The sequence below is a fragment of the Oryctolagus cuniculus genome, chromosome 16 (assembly GCF_964237555.1).
Source record: "Oryctolagus cuniculus chromosome 16, mOryCun1.1, whole genome shotgun sequence".
Taxonomy (NCBI): Eukaryota; Metazoa; Chordata; class Mammalia; order Lagomorpha; family Leporidae; genus Oryctolagus; species Oryctolagus cuniculus.
Genome location: NC_091447.1, coordinates 58220687 through 58237267, shown reverse-complemented (window position 1 = coordinate 58237267; position 16581 = coordinate 58220687). Strand labels below are relative to the sequence as shown.

At 66.8% G+C, this 16581-nt stretch overlaps 1 protein-coding gene and 1 long non-coding RNA gene across 5 annotated transcripts in view; one reads left to right on the top strand and one right to left on the bottom strand.

The window, feature by feature from the left end:
* Positions 1-15747, top strand: part of MIER2 (MIER family member 2) — a 27617-nt gene extending 11870 nt beyond the window's left edge. The window contains exons 2-14 of one of the 4 annotated variants that reach the window (XM_070059473.1): positions 475-565; positions 2043-2185; positions 4880-5005; positions 5275-5398; positions 5766-5854; positions 6106-6175; positions 9730-9881; positions 10463-10544; positions 10810-10904; positions 12846-12970; positions 13463-13551; positions 14100-14508; positions 14877-15747. In XM_070059473.1, coding sequence (XP_069915574.1) covers positions 475-565; positions 2043-2185; positions 4880-5005; positions 5275-5398; positions 5766-5854; positions 6106-6175; positions 9730-9881; positions 10463-10544; positions 10810-10904; positions 12846-12970; positions 13463-13551; positions 14100-14508; positions 14877-14898 — 1617 coding nt within the window. In that variant the 3' untranslated portion in view covers positions 14899-15747. Of the gene's footprint in view, positions 1-240; positions 566-2042; positions 2186-4879; positions 5006-5274; positions 5399-5765; positions 5855-6105; positions 6176-9729; positions 9882-10462; positions 10545-10809; positions 10905-12845; positions 12971-13462; positions 13552-14099; positions 14509-14876 lie in introns of those variants that run through there. The other 3 variants (XM_070059475.1, XM_051831548.2, XM_070059474.1) reach the window with 3 other exon arrangements.
* LOC138845829 (uncharacterized) overlaps positions 15473-16581 on the bottom strand; it is an 8624-nt gene continuing 7515 nt past the window's right edge. The window contains exon 3 of the long non-coding RNA XR_011383014.1: positions 15473-16561. This is a non-coding gene — a long non-coding RNA (uncharacterized lncRNA). The remainder of the gene's footprint in view (positions 16562-16581) is intronic.

Below are 16581 nucleotides of genomic sequence, written 5' to 3'. Positions count from 1 at the left end.
AGGTCGTGTGTGGTGATGGCCATAGGCGCCCGTGACTGTCCATGGTGTGAGGTTGTGTGTGGTGGTGGCTGTAGGCGCCCGTGACCGTCCGTGGTGTGAGGTTGTATGTGGTGATGGCCGTAGGCGCCCGTGACTGTCTGTGGCTATGTTGTGGTGATGGCCGTAGGCGCCCGTGACTGTCCATGGTGTGAGGTTGTGTGTGGTGGTGGCTGTAGGCGCCGTGACTGTCCATGGTGTGAGGTTGTGTGTGGTGATGGCCGTAGGCGCCCGTGACTGTCCATGGCTATGTTGTGGTGATGGCTGTGGGTGCCTGTGACTGTCCATGGCTGAGGTTGTGGCCGTGGGCACCTGTGACTCCATGGCTATGTTGTGGTGGAGGCCGTGGGCGCCCGTCCTGTCCATGGTTGCGGCCTCGCAGGAGCTCCAGCAGGGCTGTGGGCTGGCTGAGCTAACGCTGCCTCTCTCCCTCCGCAGGCCTCCTCGCTGGGGAGGCAGAGCCCTGGTCTGGCCTCCTGCCTCGCCCGCAGCCTGTGCCCCAGGGAGCCCGGCCTGCAGACCGCAGCAGGTACCTCCCTGCCCGCTCTCCTCCCGCTCAGGCCCTCCAGGCCTTTGTGCTGGCTGGAGGCAGAATCCTCTTCCTGGATGAGCCACCGGCGGGGGTGCTGGCTCTGTCTGGGGTGGCCGCCCCGGCCTGGGCAGATGGGCCAGTGTGGCTGGGAGTCGGGACCCTGCCCCTGTGTAGCGCTGGGCCGCCCCCACCACCTCAGAGCCCAGCAGAGGACGTGTGTTCCTGCCTGGACGTGGTGCGTGCCTGGCCCGAGGCTGTTCTTGGTCTGTTCGCCGGGGCCGGGGGCTGGCCTGCCAGGAAGGAGGGGTGGCGGGTGCCTGGCGGCCACACACCCGTGTCCTGCCCCTCCCCTGAGCTGCTGCGGGTTGGAATCAAGCTCCCGACTTGGAGCTGGCCCTGCTGTGGCCCCACAAGGAGCTGGTGCTGGGCGGGGGCCTCTGTCCCCCCGAGCTCTTGCTGCGGCCGTGGGGCTGACTGCGAAGGAGGCCGTGTCCTCTCTGTCCCCGGGGGTGACACCTCTGAGGATGCGGGCCTCAGGGCCCACCTTGACTGAGCACCCACGGTGGGGGTCCTGGGCATGGGCCAGGCGTGGATGTGTGGCTGCCCTCCAGGGCCCTACCCCAGACCCCCAGCCTCATGCGTCTCTGCCCCATTTTGGATTCTGTTTGTTTTAGCAGTGACCCCTGGGGAAACCTCGAGTCTGGTGACAGCCACCATCCACGGGCCATGCCTGTGACGCAGCTGCCTTTTTTTTTTTTTTAAATTTATTTACTCTACATTTGAAAGGCAGAGTTAGAGAGAGGCAGAGTGAAAGAGAATGAATCTTCCATCTGCTGGTTCACTCCCCAGATGGCTGCAACGGCCAGGGCTGGGCCAGGCTGGAGCCAGGAGCCAGGACCCTCACCTGGGGCTCCCACATGGGTCAGGGGCCTGAGCACTTGGGCCGTCCTCTGCTGCTCTCCCAGGCCGTGAGCAGGGAGCTGGGTCAGAAGTGGAGCAGCCGGGACGTGAACCGGCGCCCACACAGGATGCCAGCAGGCGGCAGCTTCATCCACGGCGCCACGGCGTGGCCCTGGCACAGCTTCTTCAGGCAGCAGTGCTGGGCCTGTGGACGGAGCGAAGGGAGGGCTTCTGTGGACGGCCTTGTGCTCTGCCTGTGTGGCCCGTCCTCTGTGACGCAGGCAGCCATCCGGCGTTACCCACGTCCGAGCCGTGTCTGCAGCCTGAGGCCGTGCAGCGGCCGCCTCTGTCCTCCTGCCCTTTCTGCTCTCTCCTGGTCTGCTCGCTGGCCAGGTCTACACAGCGCTGTCCCCAGGTCTGGTGTGTACCTGGCCAGGCAAGCTTCTTGGCCCGTGGGTGTCCCAAGGGAGGGGACCTCCCCAGTGACCTCTGTGGCTGGGCTTTGTCCCGGGCAGCAGGGCAGACGTCCTGGGCCTCAGCACAGTCCTCACCTGGGCCGGGGTCTCCTTCACAGTGGTCTCCATGGGCTCTGCAGACCATCAGTTCAGCCTCGCTGAGATCCTGTCGCAGAACTACAGCGTCCGGGACGGGTGTGCTGAGGCTTCCAGGTGCCCGGACAAGTGCGGGGAGGAGCCAGAGAAGGACTCGGTCTCCCAGGTACTCCTGGGCGGGCGGGCGGGCAGGCGGGCAGGCGGGCAGGCGGGCGGTCTGTGTCTCCCCTGGGCGGAGCTGCCCTGGGCATCCGTGTCGTCACTGGCTGAGCTGCTGTGGCTCAGATCCCGCCCCCACGAGCAGCGCCGGCAGGTGCCCTGCCCCTGCCTCCTGGACTCCCGACCAGCATGTCGGACTTGGCGTGTCTACACCAGCCCTGCTCACGGCCTCCCTGATGCCCCTGGGCACGTGCCGAGGGTCTTACAGGGCTTCGCTGACGTGGCTGAGCCGTTGCTCTCTATTCAGAGTTAGAACTGAGATTTTTAAAAATACCTAATGGGTCATCACCATTAATAATATACCAAGTATGTGTCGTGTCCATCAGCATTGTGTTATAGGAAGGCCGCCTCACTGGCCGGCCCTGGCTTGTAACTGACCCTTCTGAGGAGGTGGGATAGCCGGGCCCACCTCCAGCTGCCACAGCTGGGCCAAGTCTCCCCCTGACCCGCTAGCCCCTGACACAAAACCTGGGGCACCAGATCCCATGCGTGGTCCCGGGGGTGCCCAGGCTGTTGACCACACCCACAGAAGAGCAGTCCAGCAAAATGAAAACATTGCTCTGTTTTTCAAAACAGAGAACTCTTAAGACTGATTTTACATTGTCCAGAATCTCTGGGATTGCAGCAGCAGCTAGGAGAGCCCTGCTGCTGTCTTCGAGGGTGAGGTTGATGGGTTGTGAGGGGTCCTGTGGCCGAGGCACAGCTCTGTCAGGTAATTGTGGGTGTTCCGGGTGCCGTGCACAAGTGCAGCACGTGGTGGCTGCGTCCGGGACCCTCCTGTGTCTCTGTGTTAGGGTCCATTCTTACGTGTGGAGAGCTGCTTCCCCAGCTGTGACCCCCCAGGTCCTGCACCGAGCCTCTGCCGGCGCTGGCTCACAGCACCCGGGTCTCGCGGCGCAGGATCAGAAAACTGCATTGCAGGTGCTGGTCCGGGGCCTCTGTCACAGACCCCGCAGACCGGCCCTCCTCCCGCGGTGCAGGGTGGGTTTCTGGAAGCCTGGCTGTGCTGAGCTGGGCAGGGGCTGGAGACTTCACCGAACCTGAGGCCCTGTCCACACGCAGGCGTGGGGGTGGGCAGTACCGTCCCCAGCGAGCGTTTGTGTGTATTTGGAAAGCAATTACAGAGATCTCGCATCCCCGGAGTCACTGTCCAGGTGGCCGCATGGCCGGGGCTGGCCAGGCTGAAAGCAGGAGCTGGAGCTGCACCTGGGTCTCCCACGTGGGTTCAGGGGGCGTCGGCAGGAGCTGGGTCACAGTGAGCCGCTGGGCTTGGGCTGGTGCTGCAGGACACAGTGAGCCACTGGACTTGGGCCGGAGCTGCAGGTCACAGTGAGCCGCTGGGCTTGGGCCGGTGCTACAGGACACAGTGAGCAGCTAGGCTTGGGCCGGAGCTGCAGGACACAGTGAGCCGCTGGACTTGGGCCGGAGCTGCAGGACACAGTGAGCCGCTGGGCTTGGGCTGGTGCTGCAGGACACAGTGAGCCGCTGGGCTTGGGCCGGAGCTGCAGGACACAGTGAGCCGCTGGGCTTGGGCCGGTGCTGCAGGACGGGACAGTGTTGAGCGGATCAGGTCTGTGTCGGATCTGGGCTCTGTCAGCCCGGCTGGCTGTGGTTCCCTTGGAGGGGGCAGCCTGGGTTCGTGTTGTAGGTGCGGCCGCCGGCAGGGGCCAGGCGGTGCTGTGTCCCTTGGATGAGGGTGTGCCCGTCCAGTGTCTGCCCAGGTGGGGCTTAGGACAGTCACCCATTTGACCCGTGGTGTATCAGCCCGTGGGGACGGTGACAGGATCAGCCTTGCCTGGGTGCCTGCTCCCCTGGGTGCAGGGCGCTGCCTCACCCCCTCTGCAGCTGGCGAGTTGTGGACGGGGCGTCGCCTCCCAGGGTCTCCCTCACGGGAGCTGGACCGCCGCGGTAGCTCCCCAGCCAGGGACGAGCACAGGCGTGTGAACGGCAGCCTTGGGGGAGGGCTGGGGTTTGGGGTGTGGTCCATGGCAGCTGGAGCCCCTGCGGCAGGAGCCTAGCAGGAGGGCAGGTGCTGCCCTCTGAGAAACGCAGGGCTTTCCGGGGAGCTGGGAGCCGATGACTCGGGCAGGGGAGTCGAGAGAGGGTCGCACGGGGCAGGGGTGCAGAGGGGTGCCAGCAGCACTGGAGACAGCTGTGTCTCCCCCCGGGGAGTGGGTGCTGTCCTGCCTCCGTGCTTGGCGTTGGCGTTTGTGCTGGGCCGTGATGCTCTGGCTCCTTGGCGCGGGCCCCGGCAGGCTGACGGCTTCCCACGACTGGCGGAGCGTCCTGTTAACTCGCTCCACCGAGGGTTTTCCTTTGATCAGCAGTGGGTGCTGGATTTTGCCAAATGCTCTCCCCAGGTCTGTTCTTTTCCCTGTGGTTACGGACTGAGCTGTGGTGGGAGGTGGCCAGGTGCCGACTCGTCCCCCACAGTCTGTGCACAGTGGGTGCTGACCGCCCTGGCTGCTGACCTGTAGGCTCAGGGTCCCGTGGGGCTCTCCTGCACCGAGGACTGGGCACAGGGCTGCCCCGTGAGCTGTGCAACAAGTGGTCCTGCTTGTGGAGGCCGCGCCGGCTGAGCCAGGAGGGAGGGGACCAGCACCCCAGAGCTGCCCCTGACGGGCTCCTCCCCTCCCCCCAGAGCAGCGACATGCCCCTGGACGAGCTGCTCGCACTCTACGGCTACGAGGCCTCCGACCCCATCTCAGAGCAGGAGAGCGAGGGTGGCGATGTGGCCCCCAACCTCCCGGACATGACCCTGGACAAGGTGAGTGAGGGCCCCCTGGAGCAGCCCCTGCAGAAGGCAGGAGCAGCAGGTGGGCGAGAGGGGGCCAGGGGCTGGGCTGGCGCCCGCAGCCCGGGGTCCTTCTGCTGGGGCCTGAGTGCCCGACACACGTTGCCCACGGCGTGCGCGCGGCCGGCCTCCGCGTCTTCTCTGTGCCGTGCTCCGGTGGGGAGGGTGGTCGTGGCCGTGTGCCCGTCGGTGTGGGAGCCCGCCGCGGCAAGCTGCACGGCGCGCTCTGCTGTCGTCCGCAGGAGCAGATAGCGCAGGATCTGCTCTCCGGGGAGGAGGAGGAAGAGACGCAGTCCTTTGCTGACGACCTCACCCCGTCTGTGACCTCCCACGAGGCCTCTGACCTTTTCCCCGGCCAGGGTGCATGTACGTGTCTCTCGCCTTCCTCCCCGTCAGCTGGCCCCGACGCCCACGAGGGCTATGCGGGTGCCTCCTGCCCGGCCAGGGTGCTGGGCGGCCCTGGCCCCGAGCTCAGGAGGGGGCGTGTTGTCCCCTTCGGAGCCCAGAGCCGGGGGTTCCCCCGGGAGGGGCTGTGTTGTCCCCGGGGCCGCCTGCCTCTCTGTGGCTGCTTCGGGGTCCCCAGCTCGTCACGTGCCGGGGGTCACGGCGTGGGGGTCGGCGCCTAAGGCGTGGGATGGCAGGCTGCAGGCAGTGGGACCCTGGGGTTCCCCACCCCTGCCGGGGCACGCTGCCCAGTGCCACACATGAGCCTAACCCAGCCCGCTTCCCAAAGCCCGGTTCCTGGCTGACGACGACAAAGAGCCTGGCTCCTCTGCCTCTTCCGACACCGAGGATGCGCTCCCAGCCAACAAGTGTAAGAAGGTGCGTGGCTCTGCCGTCGCCTGGCCCTGGGCCGGGACCCTGGCAGCCCCTTCCTGGTAGGCGACGAGCTGGCGCACGGCCCTCCCCGTACCTCAGGGCGTCCGTCCCCTCCCCGGGGCCCGGCCTGGCGTCCTGTCTGACACTCGGTCTCTCACTCAGAGCCGGGCCTTGGTCCTCACACAACAGCTGGGCGGTGGGCAGCCGGCCTGTCTGGACGCCTCCTCAGGCCCTGCCCCTCGTGGTCTTTGCAGGAGATCATGGTGGGGCCCCAGTTCCAAGCTGACCTCAGCAGTCTGCACTTGAACCGGCACAGCGAGAAGAGTGAGTAGGACCCAAGGGGAAGCAGGGGTGCAGAGCCCACTCCCGCGGCGTGGCTGCCGGCCACGGGCCTGCTGGGGGTCTGGGGCCTGCCCTCGGTGCCCACTGGCCGCCCTGGGCTGAGACCGGGGTGGCAGTAGGAAGGAGACCCCCATCAGAGCCGCGTCCCTTGCCCTGAGGCCTGTGGTCCTGTCCCTGTCCTCACCAGTGCCGTGCACGCCCTTCCCACGCTGTCACACGCGCTCCCCGAGGAGCCTTCCCGGCTCGTCACTCTGGGGCCCTGCTCAGGCCGCTCGCGTCCCTGGGTGCACCCCGGAAGCCTGGTCAGCACTGCTGCCCGGGACGCTCCTTGCAGACGACTGTGCAGCTGGGAGCAGGGGTGGGAAGCCTAGGCCGTGGCACGGGTGAACGGAGCCGTCCGTCGGTTGGCAGTGTCCCATGGTGCAGGTGAACCAGGACGGCACAGCTGAGCCGGAGACCCAGGGCCAGGGACGAGGCACCTTCCTGCCCCCACAGGGGTGCACGTGCTGCCCCCGTGTGGAACCTGCCTTCGAGTCTCCTCGGGACCCTTCTGTGCTGCTCACCCCTCCAGGGCCCTGGGCCGAGTGCTGGCCGCGGCTCGCTGGGTTGCACCTGTCGGCTCCTCTCAGTCGAGTGTGGCTGCATAGGCTCCCTGCTCGCTTTTTTGTTCCGCTGTTGGCTGATGGGGGGCGGCGTCTGCCCACGGTGGGTCACAGGTGCACGTGTGCCCTTGGTGCTTGGCTGACGGCTGGGAGCCGCTGGGAGAGCCTGGTCCCTCCTGGAAGCTTTGTTTCCTGTCTGTACTTAAGGCTCTGGTCCCACTTAATCCAGACTCAGTGTGAGGTGGGCGGGCAGGGCGCCCTCCCCAGCTCACGCCGGGCGGGGCCTTCCCGGTGTCCGTGCCTGGCTCGGCCCTGCACTGCCCTGGTGTGCAGCCTTGCAGCCGGTCTGCGGTGGTCTCGGGGCCTCCGACTGGTGTTCAGGGTCGGCCTGGCGGCGGCTGCACTGATCCTGACAGGTTTTTGACTCTCCCTGCTCTGAGTCTTGCGGTGGTTTGGGGGCAGACGGTGCCCGGGTGTGGCGCTCCCAGCCCGGGTGTGGTGTGCCTGTGAGTTCTGCGGCTTCGCCGTGTTTAATAACAGCTCCGTGGAAGACCGGCCGCCCTCCTCGGCACTGGGTAGCTCGTCCGTCTTGGTTGGAGTGTGTGTTGATTGGCCGACGGTGCTGCTTCGTGTGGCTCCTGGGAGCGAGCCTGCACAGGTGGCGCTCTGGGCCTGGGTCGCTTCTCTTTGTTCGAGTGGCGGTTTCTCTGGATTTGCGCCGTGGGCACACGGGACCTGCTAAGAGTTTGTTGTGCGAGGAGGTGGGTTCTGAGGAGCTGATGACCTTCATCTGAAGCCACCTCTGTCGGCACCGTCCCTCCCCTCCCCTCCCCTCCCCCTCCCCTCCCCTCCCTCCCTCCCTCCTCCTCCCTCTCCCCTCCCCTCCCTCCCCCTCCCTGTCAGATTTATTGCTCTTTACAGAGAATCAATGCTGGTTTCCCTGTTGTTGGAGTTCAGTGTGACTGGTGTTCACTTTATTTTTATTTGTTGCTTTGTCATATTGTAGGTTCCAGGGTATCTTTTTAGACCGTTTTCTGCTTAATTTCCAAACACTGGTGTTTTCTGGCTCTCCCTCCTGTCCTTGTGGGTGTGGCTTGTGCTCTGAGCTGAGATAGGCAGTGTGCAGGGGCAGAGTGCAGGGGCAGGGTGCAGGGGCAGCGTGCAGTGTGCAGTGTGCAGAGTGCAGTGTGCAGGGGCAGTGTGCAGTGTGCAGAGTGCAGGGGCAGAGTGCAGGAGCAGTGTGCAGGGGTAGTGTGCAGAGTGCAGTGTGCAGTGTGCAGAGTGCAGTGTGCAGGGGCAGAGTGCAGTGTGCAGCAGAGTGCAGCGTGCAGGGGCAGCGTGCAGTGTGCAGGGGCAGAGTGCAGTGTGCAGGGGCAGAGTGCAGTGTGCAGGGGCAGTGTGCTAGTACAGAGTGCAGGGTCAGTGTGCAGCAGAGTGCAGCGTGCAGGGGCAGCGTGCAGGGTGCAGGGGCAGTGTGCAGGGGCAGCGTGCAGAGTGCAGGGGCAGTATGCTAGTACAGAGTGCAGGGTCAGTGTGCAGGGGCAGTGTGCAGGGTGCAGGGGCAGCGTGCAGAGTGCAGTGTGCAGGGGCAGTGTGCAGGGTGCAGTGTGCAGGGGCAGAGTGCAGAGTGCAGAGTGCAGGAGGCAGAGTGCAGAGTGCAGTGTGCAGGGGCAGTGTGCAGAGTGCAGAGTGCAGGAGGCAGAGTGCAGGGTGCAGTGTGCAGGGGCAGCGTGCAGTGTGCAGAGTGCAGGGGCAGAGTGCAGTGTGCAGAGTGCAGGGGCAGAGTGCAGGAGCAGTGTGCAGGGGTAGTGTGCAGAGTGCAGGGGCAGCGTGCAGTGTGCAGGGGCAGTGTGCAGCGTGCAGGGGCAGTGTGCAGAGTGCAGGGTGCGTAGTACAGAGTGCAGGGGTAGTGTGCAGAGTGCGTAGTACAGAGTGCAGGGGCAGTGTGCAGAGTGCAGTGTGCAGAGGCAGAGTGCAGAGGCAGAGTGCAGAGTGCAGGGGCAGTGTGCAGGGGCAGAGTGCAGGGGCAGTGTGCAGGGGCAGTGTGCAGTGTGCAGGGGCAGCGTGCAGCGTGCAGGGTGTTTGGTAAACATCCCGTGGGTTTTGAGAGTGTGTGGGTGGTGGTTTCTTGAGTTTCCCGTGGACCCAGGTGGGCGAGGTTAACTGCTGTTCCCATCCGCTGTGTTCTCACTTCACCCTGGCGGCCGCTCGCCCTCTGGCCCCTGGGAGGGGCTGGTCATCGCCCGTCGGTGGGTGCCTGTGGCCATCTCTGGTCTGTGTTATGTGAAGCCGCTGGCAGGAGCGTGCACACCGTGGCCGTGTGGGCGCCGACTCCGTGGCTCGCGGCTGGTCTGTCTCTCTTGTGTGAGCAGCACACACTCGGGTCTTCCTCCTGAGATTCATTTCCTTGAAAGGCAGAGTGACAGCGAGCGAGAGAGCGAGGGACAGAGGCCTTCCGTCTGCTGGTTGCCCCGGGCCTGGCGCTGTGCTCTGCCTCCTGCCTTGCCCGTCCTGTCCCTCCCCTCCGAGGGCCCCCACCCTGCACAGGGAGGTGATGTGCAGAATCCACTCTCGCACCCCTTCCCCACTCCTCCCCCACCGCAGTGGGCAGGGAGTCCGACAGGTGCATGTGGGCGGTGCTCCCTGTCGTGGCTCCTGGGACCCCGTGGGGAGGTGGCCGTGGTCGCTGTGGAGCCCACCTCCCACCCAGGCCCGTGGAGAAGCCCCAGAGTCCTGGTTCGCAAGTCCCCCTCCCCAGATGAAGGAAGTCGCTTTGGACCCGCTGGCCATCCTGGGCCTGACGGCGTCCTGGCCTGCTTCTGGGAGCCCAGAGCGGGCCGGGCAGAGCTTGTAGTCGGGAGCCTGGCGCGCAGGGTGGAGCAGGTGAGAGCCGGCTCCTGCTTGAGGGGTGGGTGGTGCCTTCTTCCCGTGCAGTCTATGAGAACGAGGACCAGCTGCTCTGGGACCCCAGCGTCCTGCCCGAGAGGGAGGTGGAGGAGTTCCTGTACAGGGCGGTGAAGCGGAGGTGGCAGGAGACGGCCGGGGCCCAGCTGCCCGAGGGCGAGACCGTGAGAGACAGCGAACAGGTAGGGGCTTCCAACCACAGGCTGGGGCGGAGCCGGGGGTCATGCCTGGTGCAGGCCAGCATGGGCCTAGTTCAAGTTAAACCACCTGCCATGGAGATGGTAGTGGTGTAGACATCCCGGCACCACTCCCAGGATGGCGGTGTAGACACCCTGACAGCACTCCCAGGATGGTGGTGTAGACAGCACTGCCAGGATGGTGGTATAGACAGCACTCCCAGGATGGTGGTGTAGACAGCACTCCCAGGATGGTGGTATAGACACCCTAACAGCACTCCCAGGATGGTGGTGTAGACAGCACTCCCAGGATGGTGGTGTAGACACCCTAACAGCACTCCCAGGATGGTGGTGTAGACAGCACTGCCAGGATGGTGGTGTAGACAGTACTCCTAGGACGGTGGTGTAGACACCCTGACAGCACTCCCAGGATGGTGGTGTAGACAGCACTGCCAGGATGGTGGTATAGACACCCTAACAGCACTCCCAGGATGGTGGTGTAGACAGCACTCCCAGGATGGTGGTGTAGACCCCGTTGCTGCTGGCTCCGGGGTGAGCAGGTGGCACACGGGCATGGCCTCCCCCAGGCGCTGTACGAGCTGGTGAAATGCAGTTTCAACGTGGAGGAGGCTCTGCGCCGCCTGCGGTTCAACGTGAAAGTGATCCGAGGTGAGCCACAGCCCGGGACCCCCTCTGTGTCCCCCCCGACCACCCAGCTCCTGCCACGGCCCGGGACCCCCTCTGTGTCCCCCTGCTGACCGCCCAGCTCCTGCCACAGCCCGGGACCCCCCTCTGTGTCCCCCTGCTGACCGCCTGGCTCCTGCCACAGCCTGGACACCCCCTCTGTGTCCCCCTGCTGACTGCCCGGCTCCTGCCGAGGCCCGGGAGCCCCCTCCACAGCCCCTGCCCCCACTAACCGCGGCCCCGTGTGCAGACGGGCTGTGCGCCTGGAGTGAGGAGGAGTGCAGGAACTTCGAGCACGGCTTCCGCGTCCACGGGAAGAACTTCCACCTGATCCAAGCCAACAAGGTGAGGGCGCCGCCCCTCCCGCTGGCCTGGGCACCCCTTCCCTGACCCTCAGCCGGGGCCAGCCCCGGGCCTGCCTCTTGGTGCCGGGCGGGTCAGTCTCACCAGAGCTTCCTCTGCTGGCCTTGCTGGGCCCCTTTCCAGGCCACGTGGGCAGAGCTGTGTTTGGGAAAGATCTTTCAGGAGGGTGAACCTCTTCGTGCCTGCCGCTTCCCCTCGTGCTCACAGAGGCTGTGTCCTCCTGGGGCCACACACACCCTGCTGCACTGCGTGGCCTGGAACCCCTGAGCCTGGTGCGCTGGGGTCTCATGGCTTCCTGCTTGTCTCACCCAAGGGTGCTGGGACCTCTGCCCTGCCCAAGCCTGGATCCCCAACTTCCTTCCCTAAGCCTGGGTCCCCTCCTCCCTAAGCCTGGGTCCCCTCCTCCCTAAGCCTGGGTCCTCTCCTTCCCTAAGCCTGGGTCCTCTCCTTCCCTAAGCCTGGGTCCTCTCCTTCCCTAAGCCTGGGTCCCCTCCTCCCTAAGCCTGGGTCCCCTCCTCCCTAAGCCTGGGTCCTCTCCTTCCCTAAGCCTGGGTCCCCTCCTCCCTAAGCCTGAGTCCCCTCCTCCCTAAGCCTGAGTCCTCTCCTTCCCTAAGCCTGGGTCCCCTCCTCCCTAAGCCTGAGTCCTCTCCTTCCCTAAGCCTGGGTCCCCTCCTCCCTAAGCCTGGGTCCTCTCCTTCCCTAAGCCTGGGTCCCCTCCTCCCTAAGCCTGAGTCCCCTCCTCCCTAAGCCTGGGTCCTCTCCTTCCCTAAGCCTGGGTCCTCTCCTCCCTAAGCCTGGTTCCCCTCCTCCCTAAGCCTGGATCCCCAACTTCCTTCCCTAAGCCTGGGTCCTCTCCTCCCTAAGCCTGGGTCCTCTCCTTCCCTGGACATGGGTCCTCTCCTTCCCTAAGCCTGGGTCCTCTCCTTCCCTAAGCCTGGGTCCTCTCCTTCCCTAAGCCTGGGTCCCCTCCTCCCTAAGCCTGGGTCCTCTCCTTCCCTGGACATGGGTCCTCTCCTTCCCTAAGCCTGGGTCCTCTCCTTCCCTGGACATGGGTCCTCTCCTTCCCTAAGCCTGGGTCCCCTCCTCCCTAAGCCTGGGTCCTCTCCTCCCTAAGCCTGGGTCCTCTCCTTCCCTAAGCCTGGGTCCTCTCCTTCCCTGGACGTGGGTCCTCTGTGGGTTTTCACATGTCCTGCGGTTGTGCGAGCAGCCCTGGGGCCTCTCGGTGACGTCTGCCGTGCTTTGGCCCCTCTGGCTGGCAGCTGTGCACGTCTGCCCGACCGCTTCCCCCGCCCTGTGGTGCTGACTCCCCGGGGGCTGGCAGAGCTGGCTCAGCGTGGTGCTGTGTGGCTGTGTGCCCTTCGGGGTTCTTGGATGGAGCACGCGGGACGCCGTGCTGCGTGGGGACGAGCCTTGCGGGCAGGACCTGGCTGCAGCTCCCAGCCGGGGGGCAGCCGGCGCGCCTGTGTGTGTGTGGAGCGTGGCCGGGCCGTGTTCTGCCAGAACGAGCTCGGCAGGGCCGTGGGCTCGCGGGGGTGAGAGCCGGTGGAGACCCGCCCACAGCCCGGGCAGTGCCCTGGCTATGCGTCCTGCGTGTCAGGCGGGGCCGCTGTGTCCGTTCTGAGCGCCGCGGGCATTTTCGGTGTGTCCGTGCCCCTCGTACACAGGCGCTGGAGTTTGGGTCTCAGAAACCCCACGGTGCCCTCACTCGTGGGGACTGTCGCAGAGAAGGTTGGGTGGCCGCCCCGTGCGGTGGGCAGGCAGGGCCTCTGTGGGTCTCAGCTGCCCCCCAGGCCTGGGAGCAGCGGGGACTCTGTGGCCCCGGGGTTGTGCTGCTGGCACGGTGGGGAAGGCGGGGGTCTGGAGGTGGGCGGTGCCGGGGGTGGCAGCCTGAGCGGTGCGTGCGGTGGGTGGCCGACCCCACAGGTGCGCACACGGTCGGTGGGCGAGTGTGTGGAGTACTACTACCTGTGGAAGAGGTCCCAGCGCTACGACGACTTCGCCCAGCAGACGCGGCTGGGCCGGAGGAAGTACGTCCCGTCTGGAACCACGTGCGTGCATTGCAGCCGGGGTGGGGGGAGGGTGCGGGCGTGTCCCCCCCACCCCCGGGGCTGGGCCTGGTGGGGATGGGCGTCCCCTGCTGGGGCCGGGCGTCCCCTCCCGGGGCTGGGCCTGGTGGGGCCGGGCATCCCCTCCCGGGGCTGGGCCTGGTGGGGCCGGGCATCCCCTCCCGGGGCTGGGGCCTGGTGGGGATGGGCGTCCCCTGCCGGGGCTGGGGCCTGGTGGGGCCGGGCGTCCCCTCCCGGGGCTGGGCCTGGTGGGGCCGGGCATCCCCTCCCGGGGCTGGGGCCTGGTGGGGCCGGGCGTCCCCTCCCGGGGCTGGGCCTGGTGGGGCCGGGCATCCCCTCCCGGGGCTGGGGCCTGGTGGGGCTGGGTGTCCCCTCCCGGGGCTGGGGCCTGGTGGGGCTGGGTGTCCCCTCCCGGGGCAGGGGGCATCTGCTCCGCCTGCTGTCTCCTCTCCTCAAGGTGCCTTCTCCCCACAGGGACGCAGACCAAGATCTGGATGGCAGCGACCCCGAGGGCCCTGGGCGCCTGCGCTCGGAGCACGACCCCTTCAGGAGTGCACGCACAGGTAGGGGCTGAGTGCGTCCCTGTGGGGCCACAGCCTGTCTGGAACCCCTGTCCCAGCATCCTGTGGGCCTGTCACCAGTGAGGAGTGTCACCCAGACAGCCATGCCTGTGGTCTGGGCGTGCTGCAGGGGAACCGGCGGCCCCACCTCACAAGTGGGGGCTCCCCTGGCACGTCCTCCTGGGCCCGTGGCTGCCCCGTGGCCTGTGCCGTGCACTGGAGCCGAAGCCTCATGGGATTCTGTGTGAGCCCAGCCGGGCCTCGGGTGTCTCGATTCCGGCTCGTTCTGTGCTGGTTGGAAAGGTGCAGTCGGGACCTCGGCTGCTGCCCACCTCCCACCTCCCAGGACTGGGGTGTGGACTGGGCTCTGCTGTGTGTGGGTGGAAGGAGTTGGCAGAGTCCAGGTGTTGCCAGGAACTGGTTCACGTTGCAACCGGAAGTGCAGCCCGAATTGTGAGAGGAGCGTCCTGGGCCTTTACTCCGGACCCTCAGCGGGGCTGTTGGGGGCTGGGGTCCTGGGCCCTGCCCTCACCTGTGTTCACCTTCTACAGAGCCGCTGAGTGGGGACGGCACAGCTGGTGGCCTTGGAGAGCCCGCAGTGGGCTCCGACGGCCTCCCGTCCTCGGAGCCTGGGCCCCGTCCATCGCAGCCGCTGGATGAACCCCCCGCTGTGCCCCTGCCCCGACGGCCCCCGGCCCTGGCCACGTACCCTGAGGCCGCAGCTGCCCCAGAGCCGGGTGCCAGCCCGAGACTGGCCGTGGACTTTGCGCTGCCCGAGCAGCTGCCCCTCATCTCCAGCCGTGTTGACCTGAACGGAGGCCCTGGAGAAGCTGTGGCCCCTGCGCAGGTGGCCTTGTCGGTCACTGAGTTTGGACTCATCGGCATTGGGGATGTAAACCCCTTCCTGGCTGGCCACGCGGCTCGCCCGGCCCCTGGGCTGCACTCGGAGCCCCTGTCACAGTGAGTGCCTCCCCTGCCTGGGCTCCCCGCACCCCAGCCGTGCCCCAGCCACACCCCGAGCCGGGGGGCCGCCAGGGTCTGCCCCAGGGCCTGGGAGGGTGCAGGCTCGCCCGCTAGGTTGTGTCTTTGGTGGTCTCTGCTTTTAATTTGGTGTTTCCGGGTCGGTAACGCCTCCGCAGGGCCCTCACCGTTACAGGTGGGCTGGTGCCAGGCTCATGCTGCCTCTGCCGCCCACGCCCTGGACCTCACCGCTTTGGGAACCCGTCGCAGCAGAAACACGGGAGCCGTTCTCGGGGAGGCGGGGAGGGCCCCGGGCAGAGCTGCGTGCAGCGGGGCTGACCCCGGGTGCTCTGGCTCTCTCCCTGCAGCTGTAACGTGATGACCTGTTGATCCCCGGCCGCAGGCGGGTGCGTGAGGCCCAGATGGACTTCTGTCAGTCTTCCCGACCCTGCCTCGGGCCTCGCCCCGCGCCTTCTCTACTCCAGGACAAGTCGGGCCTGGGTGTGGTGGCCAGGCCCTCGCCCCTGCACACACCTGGACCCGGGGCCACGTCAGTGCCTGGCACCACCCTGCCAGGATCTACCGCGAAGCTGGGCACAGGGGCCCTGGCCCTCGGGGCCCGGACAGAGCTGGCCGCCTGCTCTCCAGCCAGCAGAGACGAGGGGAGACCGGGCAGGACGCGCCGCCCGCACCAGCAGCCTCCCCCCGGGCGCCCTCAGCACCGGTCGGCTCCGTCTCCCCACGCCTGGCTGGGCTGTGGGGCTGCCCAGCCTGGGGGCTGGTGGGCAGCTGCTACTCAGTGCCAAATCCCGGGGGGCACGGAGCCACATACCTCGCGTCCGCCCGCCGTCCCCACTTCAGGAAAAGCTGCACTTTACGTCCCTGTCACTGAGGGGTCCTCAGCAAGGAGACAGGTGGCTGACACCCCACCCCCACCCCCCGGGCGCCCTGCGCGCACCACTGAGGGCCGGACCCCAGCCCCTCCCCGACCCTGCAGCTGCGTGGGCTCCGGGCCCTTCTCTTCCCCAGCCTCTCGTTCTGTTCAAGTTTCTGTTTACAGCTGGAGTGGGGCAGCCCCTCCCCTGTGTCCCCAGGAGTGGGGTCGGGCAGCCCCTCCCCTGTGTCCCCAGGAGTGGGGTCGGGCAGCTGCCCCTTCTCCCCACCAGGGACCACACTGTGAAGTGAAAACTGCCTTGACTCCCATTGCTGTTTTATTTATTAAACTTGGTTTGACGCCCAGGGCTGCCATGGTGGGCTCGGGGTCTCCGTGGGGGTCTCCGAGGGGGTCTCTGTGGGGGCCTCCCTGGGCGCGGCCAGGCACAGGCTCCGGCACGGAGCTGAGTGGGTGGAGTGTCGAGGGTTTCCACAACATGCCAGGGAGGGCGGACGTGGGATGCAGAGAGGGTCTCTGCCCCTTGGGGGCGCCGATGGGTCAGCTGGAGCTTGCTGGGCCCCGGGCTGGGGGTGGAGGTGGAGGGCGTGGGGCAGTGGCGTGGGGCATGATCAGGTGGGAGCCCCTGCAGGCCTGTGTGGTGCTGCAGCTGGGGGGGGGGGTGGAAGCCGAGATTGGGGTCCACCTGCAGGCCTGTGGGGGGGAGCGAGAGCTCCCAGGGTCCAGGTCTGGTCGCGGGGGAGCTGGTGGTACCAGGAGCCAGGGCGGGGCAGAGGTTAGGAAGCAGCGCTGGGCTGTCGTGGGCACCCTGAACGGCACCGCGCGGCTGTCTTCACAGCAGTGGTGGTGCAGGCTGTCCCGAGACGGGCAGGGCGGGCTGCATGGAGGCCCTGGGCCGCCCCTGTGCTGCGGGTCAGGGTCAGGGTCAGGGTGCGCTGCTCCCGGCCACCCCTTGTCCTTGCCGTGTGTGCATTTAGGTAGTAGGCACTGGGCTGGCCCGGTGGCGCAGCGCCGGCATCCCACGGAGGAGTCCCCTGCTCTGTGCCTGGAAAGGCAGGAGGACGGGGCCTGCACCCGCTCCTGGCTCCTGGCTCCTGGCTCCTGGCTCCTGGCTCCTGGCTCCTGGCTGCAGCCCGGCCCCGCCCTGGTGGTCGTGGCCATCTGAAAAGTCGGCGGTGGAA